This window comes from Salminus brasiliensis, chromosome 15 (assembly GCF_030463535.1).
Source record: "Salminus brasiliensis chromosome 15, fSalBra1.hap2, whole genome shotgun sequence".
Taxonomy (NCBI): Eukaryota; Metazoa; Chordata; class Actinopteri; order Characiformes; family Bryconidae; genus Salminus; species Salminus brasiliensis.
Window position 1 is genome coordinate 29327633 of NC_132892.1, and position 12708 is coordinate 29340340.

The window sequence follows — 12708 nt, forward strand, 5'->3', positions numbered from 1 at the left end:
ACCCACATACATACAGCCACACACATAATCACCCACATACATACAGCCACACACACACACACGCACATGCACACATAAACAGAGCGGTTTATAAACGTTTATCTATTAATGAAACAAAAACACTAATAATAGAAAAAATAACCAAATAAAAAGTCAACGGTACACTGTGATTGGCTGGAGCTCACAGAGAAGCCAGGAACCAAACCTGTGCTCCTTCAACCATCATACAGCACTGTGGATTTAACAGAAAACCGGCGCTGAATCCTCTGAACTTCCTCTAATCTCAGATGTTTGAGAGTTTAGAGCTCCACCTTTTACCATCACCACCATCACAGCCTCCATTCTTTCCAGGAGACTCGCTCTCAGTGTTTTAGCTGACCTTTCCACATCTCCAAACTCCAGTCTTAAGAACATTTTCTGCTTCTCGGCATCCAACACAGCCCCAGCACAGTCAATGATGTTAAGGTCTGGACACCGGGCGGTCAGTTCATTGTTATACATATTATACACACACACACGTGTATATATATATTTCTTATTATGTGTATATATACTGTACATCTACATTGTATTGACACAAGTATTGGGACACCTGCTCATTCATTGTTTCTTCCGAAATCAAAGGTGTTAAAAAGAGTTGATTCTGCTTTTGTTGCTACATTTTGGAGGAGGATGTTGGAGGATCACCAGCCTACCTCATCCTCGACTCCCTAATTCATCCCAAAAGTACAGGATGGAGCAGCACCATCCATCATCCCAGAGAACACAGTAGTTCCACTGCTTCACAGCTCAATGCTGGGGGGGGTTTATACCCCTCTAGCCCACAGCTGGCATTATTAGGCAGCACGGTGCCAATAGGGTCATGTGTATCTGCTCCAGAGAGTCCTATTCTATTGGACATTAGGGACACACGGACGTCCACCTTGGTTCGGATGTCACGGTCAGTTGCACACTGTGAAAAAGTAGAAGTTCTTTCAGAGCGTTTTAGGGGATTAGGGATTTGAGACTGTGGAGGAACCTCTTAAGGGGCTCTGAGGAACCTTCAACAGGTTCCTGAGATGTTCTTCTTCTGAAAAAAACTTCAAAGAGCACCTTAAAAGAGCTTCATCCACAGTTTCAAACTGAATAACCTTCAAGGAAAGCACATCATGGGTGTCCACAAATATTTGGACATATTTGCATACATATATATTTTTTTCTGCATATGACTAAATATGAATGAAGGGGGTGGGGCTCTATACACAAACGACCTCCAGCCTCTTTCTGAAACAGGCCAGTAAAGCATGCCTGCGCGCCTTTGAAGCACAGCACCCCCAAACCAGTCGCTCCGTCGCCGCTGAGAACGCCAGGACGCTTTCCGTAAGCCGCTCCGTCCCAGCGGAGAACATCATTAGTGAGCGAGACCGTTCAGGTTACACATCAGCACTGATCCCTGACCTGCTTCCTCCGCTATTCCGAACCAACCGTAGCAAAAACACAGCTTCACACTGACCCCAGAACAGCTGCGAGGAATAAATCTTGTCTAAACTGCACAACCACAACCAGAACCTCGACCTACACAAACTGATTGCGAGCTGCGTACGAGGGCTCGTCTGGCCTTCTCAGGCATACACGAGCCTCCACTCCAGCCTCCACTCCAGCCTCCACTCCAGCCTCCACTCCAGCCTCCCTAGTTTTACCCACTAAAAGCAGGGTGGTCATTATTTTGGCTTTTTTTTTGGTGGACAATGGTGGGCGCACGGACGTTCACGAGTAGACCTAAGTCGTAGGGCCATATCAATGTGTGTGAGAAGGTGGGCGGGGCATAAATACCTTTAAAAAAAAAGGTACAAATGACATTAGTACATTAGCATATACACTCTTACCAAGACCGGGAAATAACCTTAAACGCCGGTATGGTCAAATCAGCTCCTCCAAAACTATATAATCAGCCACCTTAAATAAACACACTGTTTCACTGGACACTCCTCAGTCCTCCTGGTCTGAGCGACAGGCCAGAACTGTGATCTGATTATTGGGTTGGACCTTTTTCAGAAAATTTGGTCCGTTTGGTTTTATGTCTGATTTGTGCGTTGCCCTGTTTTTTTATTATTTTTTTTATTTATTTATTTATTTATTTATTTATTTAACTTTTTGACATAAAGTAATCATGGCAGTTGTTCATTGTGCACATTGTGGTAGAGGTTCAGGATGAATGACCAATAGAAATGCTCCAAAATAGGGGAAAAATACATGATTGATTGTAGAAGTAAGTAGCGACGTAAATTAACGCAAATTCCCCGACATTTTTTACGCAAAGCAGAATTCCTGACTGGACGCATTTGTGGGGAAAAGGACCCTATTAACCCTATTTAAAGCCTTATAAATATATACAAATGTACACAGTGTTACTCCCCTGGTCAGCCAACAAGACCTGTAGCGGGGTTATTAGTCATGGAAGCACTAGTTAGTCTGATATTAAGGGTATTTAATGGTCACAGACTTTCCTCAAACTGTCTGGACTTGTGTGGTAATCCTCAATAAACTGATTTACATGGTTGTTATCTATAAACATGGACATAAGAGTGTTAATATGAAGCTAAAAACAGTAATATCACCATCATATCAGCTAACAGTGTTGTCCTTCTAATAGTGTTGCTGTTCTATGGTTCTGTTTAAATCTACTAAAAGTGAAAGTGCACAATTATAGGCACCCATGTGAAGGATATGATGTGTGAGACAAAGTAAACAAATGCTAAAATATGTAAGAAATAAAGAAACAAAGAAACACCATCCCAAGTGCTCTCCTGGAAGAAGGCCAGTAGTTCCAGTTCCCATCCAGCACCTCCAGTCCTTCATTAAAGCTAACCAGGTGAGCTGCTGGTGGACCCGAACTGAGAAGATCAGCACCCAAACCAGGGTTCTTCAGTGTTCTTCTAACCAACATATCTGACCAGCAACACACTGACGATCTGACCACTAATGACTAATGTTAGAATTAAAAAATGGATCATTTGGGAGACAAACAGTAGAGAAAAAGATCAGCTCATTTCACTGCAGAGCACCAGAGCACCAGAGCTTCACCGCCTGACCTTCAGTAAAGCAGCTCTAAAGCCCCCTTAAATCAGAGCAGATCAGTTACAGCAGAGATCAGAAGAGCTGGAGAACATCTGAGCACACTGACCTGATCTGCTGCAGAGCTGCGGGTGAACTCCTCACTGTCTGATTTAGAGGAGCCCTCTCTGTCATCCACCACCAGATCCATCGGCATCTTTCCTTTCAGACAGCTGATGTAGCGGTGACAGAAGTTATCACACAGCTCGTGAACCTGCAGCAGCAACAGTGACGAAAAGACAGCATAAAGTCATCATAAATAATAATAATAATAATAATAATAACAACAGTATTCATAAAAATAAATAAAAAATAATACTATTGATCATGACAATGGTGCTATACATGAAATAATAATAATAATGTATAATAATAATAATAATAATAATAACAATAATGTATAATAATAATAATAGTAATGAACAGTGATCATCATAATATACTAAATGTTTAATTGTAGTAGTAGAAATAAAAGAATCTACAATGATAATAACTATTATTAGTATTGTAATATTTAAAATAATAATATTAATAATATATAAAAAGTCAAAAGTGACAGAAACTGGAATATGGAAAATTATGATGTACAACAACAACAACAACAACAACAACAATAATAATAATAATAATAATAATAATAATAACAATAATAATTATTATTATAAGTATTATTAATAGTAGTCGTGTTGACATTATTCTTATTATTATTATTATTAATACTAATAGTAATAATAATAATAATAATAGCAATAATAAAAATAGTCATTATTATAACACCACTATAAAAAATATTATTATTTATATTATTTTATTAGAATTAGTATTATTATTGTTATTATATAGAAGGTTTTTAAGAGTAATTAATATGATGGCAAAGGTGCCAGAAGACTAAAAAATAATTGCAATCATCATCCTCATCCTCATCCCACTTGAACACTACATCAGTTCTCACCTTCTCTAATTCCAGAAGATGAAACCGCAGCACTTGGATGGACTGCATCATCTACAACCAGACACACCAGTTCATATGTGAAACGTTTATAAATATTCACATTAATAACGTTAATAATCCACTGTTTACTGCCTCGGTTTATTAGGCAGATAGACTCACGAGGTTATCCAGGTCTGGGTTGGGCAGAAAGTAGGGCTTTTCCGCTCTGATCTGTAACAGAAGACCACCCAGAACTCACGCGCGCGCTTTATACACTTAGTTTTCTACTCTGAGGGTCCTAGTTCATAGTGTGTGTGTGTGTGTGTGTGTCCTCACCTGTTTGGAAAAGACGGTGAGATCTTCGTCGAAGGAGGATGAGGAGCACACATCGCCGCCCAGCCCACCCTCGCGCGGAGTGCAAGTGGCCAGTTCACACTTCTCGAAGACCAGCGCGAGCAGAGGGAACAGAGGGTGACTGGAGAGCGAGCAAACACACACACACACACACACACACACACACACACACACACAGGAACACGACTCAGCTCTATAGAACCGAACATACACAGCCACTACACACCACTGCGGCCGGGCAGCTCGGCGCTGTTCCCCACAGCCACGCAAAGAGATCAGCTCAGGAACAGCAGCTTTACAGGAGGAGGAACAGCCGTAACTTTCAATGGAAGTCAATGGAAAAAGACTGAATGCCGGGTCATTTTGGAGCATTTCTATTGGTCCGTTCATCCGCAAATTTGGACACAATGTAAAGAACAACTGCCAGATTTACATTCTGTCAAAAAGTCAATAACGATGAAAAACGGAGATACAAGGTTTTGCGTGAGAGTGACGATCTGAAAACTCCCTGAACATCTGGATCATATCTGAACCACCAGACTTCCAGATTTTTACACTGACTTCCATTTAAAAGTATGTGTAGAGGAAAAGTACATGGAATAATTACATGGAAATCAATATTACAGAATATTTATATTATTGATCATTAGTGTAACCCGGGGGTGTCCCGATGCGGTACCCGTAGATCGCGTCTTTGTCCCTCCGGAGCACTTCGCTGGCGGAGAGTGGAGCTCCGAGAACCGGCCGGACCGCGGGGAACTCTGGGTACAGAGAGTCCGGGGGGTACAGGGGGTCGGGGTACTGAGGATTAAAAAAAAACAAAAAAACAGCACAACATCATGTCAACAAACAAAGAAGAGAAAGAGCCCCCCCTCCCCCCCCCCCAACACACGAGATAAATACATAAATACATAAATACATAAATAAATACGCGCGCGCACACATGCAGACCTCAGTATATATATATATATATAGCAAATAAAAAATAAATACCATAGCCGACAGTCTGTGCGCGCAAATAGTAAACATACTTAAATAAAATGATAATCTGATATTATAACTGATAATGTGCGTCATATTTATAAATATATTCATATTTATAGAGTGTTAAAAGACACAGCACACACACAACCGTAAACTAACATATTTACACTGTGTTCAGAGAGCACTGAATAAAGATGCATTACTGATGAAAAACAACACTAAGAAAATACTAAAATACTAAAATACTAAAATACTAATAATAATAATAATTCTAATAATTCTAATAATCAATTTCCCTTCAATTAAAGCGATATACTGTGTTTATCAATTATTATTATTATTATTGCACCAGGAGAGTAGGGGCAGCATGCTAACACACACACAACTGAATTTCTCAAAAAAATATGAATTAAAAAAAGTAAAGAAAAGTTTTATATCAACAAAATTAGCAGTGAAATAAATAAGAACCGGTTTCATTTAGAAAACATTGATAAATAATAAATACTCATATTAAAAGTGTTTACAATAATAATACAGTATAAACAGCAATAATAATAATAATAATAATATGTGTTTACATCAAATTAGATAAATTAGATCGGTGGTTTATTTTTTTTACAGTGTAAAAATAACAGATTCTTTCTGGAAAAGCATAAAAGCTGGAGATATTTCTGACTTTATTAGATTTTTCCTAAAAATCGACTAAATCAGCAGAAGGACACGTTCACGCGCGTGTGAAATCGCTGAACACGCTTAGCATTCACCACTACAAGTTTATTCAACGGGCCTCGACTCTCCGTGATCATAAGGGTTAAACACAGTCACAGAGGCGAGGATCAGCTATTTAAGATATTCCCACATTTCCTGATCTGGACACGACAAACGCAAACTCAGCTAAAAAAAGACCAGGTCCGGAATCAACCCCCACCCGCGCATCTGCAGCGATCTGATCCAGATCAGCTCCAACAGAACCGAATGAAACTGCAATTGCAGCGCTGGAGATCAGCGAGTCCGCTGCCCGAGACCCTCTAATCCAGCACTAATTACCACAGCATTCACACAGGCTGTCTAATTAACTCCTACAGTCCTGAAGCAGAATTAGCTTCCAGTACTTCCAGATTTAACATCTACACCAAGATCTCATTCTTACCGAGCTCTGAAAGTACTGAAAAATACAAGCATTGTCTAAAACTGAATTACCCATATTACAGTACAAGATTAGCCTAATGTCTGAGTTAAATTATCTCTGAAATTAATGTATTCGCTTCAGTGGTTACGGGTGATTACCATCTCGTTCATGTTAACCTCTGAAAGTACTGAATCAGCTCCTACAGTGATTAGTAAAACATCATTAATATCTAAAGTTGAACAGTCCCCATTATAGTACCTGATCAGCGTGCATTGAATAATGTGTAATTAATAATAATAGTGTTAAATGATCTCTAAAAGTACTGAATTCGCTTCAGTTCTAACGGTTGATTAATATCTAATGAATCTGGTGTTGAATTACGTCTAAAAGTACTGAACTTGCTTCTACCGTGTTGAGTAATGTCTTATTTATATCTGGTGTTGAAGTACTGCTTATAGTACTGAAGGAGCTTCTGTAGTATTGACTATTACCTAATTATCATCTACTACTAAATTACACCCAATACTACTGAATCAGCTTCTACAGTGTTGATTCCCATCCGCATAGCCTGACAGATACTGCTGAATTACTTCTAAAAATACTTAATTAGCTCCTTCAATGTTGATTAATATCTCATTATTTTAATGTTGAGTTGTTTTGAACCTGAAACTGTTAATAATTAAGTATCATCCAATTCATATCTGGCATTGAAGTACTGCTAATAGTGCTGAATTAGCTTCTGGAGTATTGATTATTACCTAATGTAATGAACATATAGTCCTAAATTACCTCTAATACTACTGAATTACTACAGTGTTGACTCAAGCTAGTGTTGGACTTGCTCTAACAGTACTGAATTAATGCTCGTTTAAAAATGTGTAATTAATATCTAGTGCTAAATTACATATCCTTAGGGTTCGTTTATATTTAATTATAAATATCTACAGTTGAATTACCTTTAGTACGCTTGATTGAGCTTATATACAGGGTTTATTGATATCTTATTAATGTCTGCAGGCTTCCTCAGAAGTATTCCTATTTAGTATACAGTGCTGGATGAAAGAAGTGTTATACTGTAGTTTTGGATTCACTCTTTTAAAGAGTCAGAAAAGGACAGGAGTCAGTAGATGACAACCCAACACCGTATAACGACTTTAGAGGTGATCTAAGGGTGGTTTAGATCCACACGTGAATTAAATCTAGTGTTGGACTAAACTGCAGTACTAGTCCCCTGTTGAAGATCTTCTTCACTCCTCGATCGGGCCTAGAAACTGTCCCGGACAGTTCTGTTTGACGCGTAAATCCAGCACCGTGGGTGTAAAAGCAACACCGTCTAAAGTGAATTCAACCCCACTAACAAGAATCCACCACCATAACAGTCAACCCAACCCAGTTAATCCAGCACGCGCCGCAAACACGCGTCCCCAGGTTCTAGATAACATTCCCAGGTTCGCCTCGTCTCCTTCTTTACGCACCCGCTGCGCCATGAGCTCGAGCCTGCTCCCGCGTGCCGCTCCGTCCGAGCCCGGCCTTCGTAACCACACACACACACACACACACACACACAAACAGACACACTCTCTCACACAAACACACACTACATCAGGCTGTACTCCCGATCGTGGCTCGTGGGCTCCTCGTACGCAGCCACGAATAGTATAATCCAGTAAGAGGCTGTAACTGTGCAGGCTTTGGGGCAAAAGGCCGGTGAGTCCTGGCAGTAATGCCCCACCTGCATCCCCCCCACCCCCACCCCACACCACCTCCTCCTCCTCCTCCTTTCGCCTCGCAGGTATTAATCAATATCGATCAACGAGGCGATCGATAGAGGCCATAAACTCCAGATAAAGCCCCGTTCCCGTCTGCGATCACTCAACTCGCCCGTTCTTAATGCAATACTGTGTCTCTGAGCTGAAGAGGGGAGGAGGAGGAGGAGGAGGAGGGTGTTGAGAGGCCTTAAAGGAGCCGCAGCGAGGAGCTCTGCGTGATACAGTGTGTAACTGTGGAAACAACACCTAAAAGACCTGTAAAATAACCAAGATACTCATACATTACACTAATCCGGTTTGTTTGCGTGCTGTTGCACGGATAGTCTCAATCCAATCAAATTACAATCGGTTTGTTTTTGTGAATTAACTTCACGAATCAGACAGCACATAAAACACATTAAAATACATAAAAAACCTGTCAAAAACGGTACGACTTATTTTATTATTAGAAAAGGGTTTTTATGCATTCACACATGCAGCCTCAAACCGGTTTGTTTTTGTGAATTAAGTCCTAAGTGTTTGAAACAGCATGTTGTTGTTGAAACAACACCTTAAAACCTGTCAAATAACCATAAAATCCTCATTTTATTATAAGGATTTTTTTTCTTTTACTAATTTAGAAGAAACTAATTTTACTCTTAGAAAGAGCTTTACTGCTGTGTTCACACATGCAAACTTAATCCGGTTTGTTTTTGTGAATTAAATCTGTGTTTAAGACAGTGTGTAACCATAATTATAAAACACCTAAGCATCTGTAAAACAACTATAAACACTTCTTTTATCATTATAAAAGTTTTTTTTGTGCTGCGTTTACACACACAGCTTAAATCCGGTTTGTTTTTGTGTGTTAAGTCAAGTCAAGTCAGATTTATTTGTATAGCTTTTTACAACTGTTGTCGTCACAAAGCAGCTTTACATAAATAGTAATTAATAAAAGACAGAGATAAAGAAGAAATAAGAAATAACGTAAGACATGAAGGATCAAAGACCCCCCAGTGAGCAGCCAACAGCGATGGTGGCAAGGAGAACCTCCCTCAGAGCTGGAGGAAGAAACCTTGGGAAGAACCAAGACTCACAAGGGGGACCCGACCCGTCCACTTCTGATCAGAACTATTTATTAATTATTGATAAAAATGACCAAACCAGATTGTTAAGTGCGTGTGCCTGTATAAAAACTGTAAGATACTCAAATGCTAGAAGGTCTTTTCCATTCTTAAATCGACTCAATCCAGTTTGTTTGCATTTCAAATGACAGTTATCAGACAATTGGTTTGTTTTTGTGAATTAACTTAGCAAATCAGACAGTGTGTAACTGTGGAAACAACACATAAAAAAACAAACCAATTGTCAGATAACTGTAAAATACTATTTTTACTATTAAAAAATGGTTTTTATGCTGTGTTCACACACACAGCTTTAACCTGTTTTTTTTTTTTTTTTTTTTTTGTGAATTAATTCTGTGTTAAGACTGTGTGGAGCTTTTTAACCAACACCTAAAAACTTAAGTAAAGTAAAACGACTGTAAAACTCTTTTCAAAAAATCATCAGAATCATTAGAAGGAGTTATACTATGCTGTATTCACACACTCACAAAACAATCCGGTTTGTTTGTGTATTAACTTACTACAGCAATCAGTTTAACTATTAAAAGAACACGGCCTCACTGCGTAGACCAAATCAATAAAATAAATAAACTGAGTTGTTTGCTTATGTTTCTTTTTCATATTTGCTTTAAGTGATTAAAACTGGTTGGTGTGAAGGGCTTTGTGTTTACTATCCACTTAACATGTGGACACTTTTAGAAAGTACGATTTCTAAATCGGTTCTGAATTAAAAAAAAAAAAAACAATCTTTACATATTGTTCTTATTTTACAACCATCAAAGCTTCTTCTTGTAAAATCTTTTTTGCACCAATGAAAGTGTAAATTTAATAAAATCCAGTTTAAATAGCTGAATATGAGTGATGAGTGTTCAGCCTCTTTTGAGTCGTGTGATTTAGAATAGGAATTGCGCTAAAAAATTTTTAAAAAAAGCTCAGATCTGCCTTCAAGTGTTTCGCTTCGCTTTGTTTCCACTTCATAATAGCTCCTTAGTAGGCACGCCCACCTACGTTGCCACAGAAACCAGCTTTACTGTGGAAACGAACTGATCCTCATAATAAACAATAAAGTGGATTGTTTGCGGTGTGAACGCGACCTGTCTCAGATCTTCAGATTATTTTTTGAAGCAAATAAAAACAGGTGGGCGTGAATGTTTGCAAGGTGGGCAGTTAATAAAAGTTAAAGTTAATGAGAATTAGGCCAACGACTGTGTCTGTTTGTGTGAAACTGATGATGAAAAAAATAAAATAAAATAAAAATGACATCACTGGGCTAGCATCATCACAAGCGAGCCCAAATTTAAGCGACCATTTCATTTTGATCAGTTTATAAATAATCAATAGTTCAGTTTCCATTGTTGTTTAATAGCCTTTACCGCCCTGTGGAGAGTGCACGCGCTGTTCGTTATTTTTGTCGTGCAGTTTTTGCTTTATTTAAGCAGAGATCGGGTCATACTGAGTGCACTTGTCGCCCCCTACTGGTGCGGCTGAAAACATGAAGGCTGAGGGGTTTTTTTTTAGGCTATTTAAAGCACGTGACCCACATCCAACTCTACATTGTGAATTAAAGGCCGGTCAAAAATGTATAATATATAATAAAGCTCTATAGAAATTTCTAGAATTGCAATATTATCGACCAGCTTCTAGCATTAAACAGTACATTATATATTACAGAAGTAATTACTGAATATAATAACAGCAATATTAATGTTAGTAAGTAGTTCTAAACTTTTGAACGGTGTACAGTCAAGGACATAAGTATTTGGACAGTGACTTTTTTGTAATTTTGCTTCTGTACACCCTGAATACTGCATTAGCATTTTAGAAACTGCAGCCTTTTCTACCCAGTAATTTCATCTTCACAGGCTCCAAAAGTAATTGGACAAATAACTGATAAGCAGTTCCATGGCCTGGTGTGACCTGTTCCCTAATTACTTCTTGACGAATTAAGGAGATAAAAGGTCTGGAGATAATTCCAAGAGTTGAAGTGATCAAGCCCAAACTGTATTCAGGCAAGTGACAGAATTATTGGGACACCTGTTTATTTACTGTTGTTTATGAAACTAAGTTGCTGTAACTGTCTACTGTTCAGGGGTGAGGCATTGCTGTGAGGATTTGATTGCATTCAGCAACAAGAGCAGTGTTAGTGAGGTCAGGGATGTTGCCTGATGATCACTACCCATCTCATTCACAACTCCCCAGCTCATCCCAAAAGTATTGGATGGAGCACCAACCATCACTCCAGAGAACACAGTTAGTTCCACTGCTCCACAGCTCCATTCTGGGGGGCTTTATACCCCTCTAGCCCACGCAAACCATGTGTGACATTCAGGAAGAGAAAGGCCAGACTAGACCGTTAGAAGCCTGATCAGCTATAGATGAAAACAGACAAAGAAAGGAAAGGTTCATGATCCAAAGTCTAACACATCATCTGTCAAACATGGTGGAGGTACTGTTAGGGCATGGGCGTGTATGGCTGCCAGTGAAACTGGATCCCTGGTGTTTATGGGTGATGTTCTGCTGGTAGCAGTAGCAGAGTGAATCCTGAAGTGTGTAGAGCTCTGCGTTCTGCTCAGATTCAGTCAAATCCTGCTAAACTGATAGAACAGCGCTTCACAGTACAGACGGATAATGACCCGAAACATTAAGATTTAAGCCTAAAGAAACTGAAAGTTATTTAATGCCCGTCAGTCATCTGACCTCAGACAAACTGAGCAGCTTTTCACTTAATGAAGACAACACTGAAGCAGAAAGACCAACAAACAAGCAGCAGCTTACAGTGTGTGTGTGTGTGTGTGTGTGTGTGTGTGTGTGTGTGTGTGTGTGTGTTCTTCAGTAAAGTAGGTTCTCAGTTATGGGATTGACTGTATGATCACTGGGGGGCAGCGCTGCTCCTTCAGGTCAGGACAAACACAAGGGACATATCCAGCACTTCCCATTTACTTTTAATGTCTCTCTCTCTCTCTCTCTCTCTCTCTCTCTCTCTCTCTCTCTCTCTTTATCTTCCTCTGTCTATCTCTCTCTCACTTTCCCTCTTCCTCCCTCTTTCTCTCACTCCCCTCCCTCTCTCTACTCTTGTTATTCATGTTAAAGAAAGCCATTGAGAACACTTCAGCAGTTACAGCAGGACAGTTCTCCTGAACTCTGTACTGTGAACACGCATGACCAGAAGGAACACAGACTGACAATAAATACAGACTATAAACACAGACTGACTATAAACATAGACTGACTAACAACACAGACTGACTATAAACACAGACTGACTAACAACACAGACTAACTAAAAACACAGACTGACTAACAACACAGACTAACTAACAACACAGACTAGCTAAAAACACAGAC

At 39.3% G+C, this 12708-nt stretch overlaps 1 protein-coding gene across 4 annotated transcripts in view; it reads right to left on the bottom strand.

The window, feature by feature from the left end:
* Window positions 1–8193, bottom strand: part of meis1a (Meis homeobox 1 a) — a 34800-nt gene extending 26607 nt beyond the window's left edge. For 3 of the 4 annotated variants that reach the window (XM_072657577.1, XM_072657575.1, XM_072657574.1), the window contains exons 1-4: window positions 4361–5144; window positions 4205–4255; window positions 4046–4096; window positions 3164–3307 (exon numbers count right to left, since the gene is read on the bottom strand). In XM_072657577.1, the coding sequence (XP_072513678.1) occupies window positions 3164–3307; window positions 4046–4096; window positions 4205–4255; window positions 4361–4768 (654 nt within the window). In that variant the 5' untranslated portion in view covers window positions 4769–5144. Of the gene's footprint in view, window positions 1–3163; window positions 3308–4045; window positions 4097–4204; window positions 4256–4360; window positions 5180–7966 lie in introns of those variants that run through there. The other variant, XM_072657578.1, reaches the window with a different exon arrangement.
* Window positions 8194–12708: the final 4515 nt, after the last annotated feature.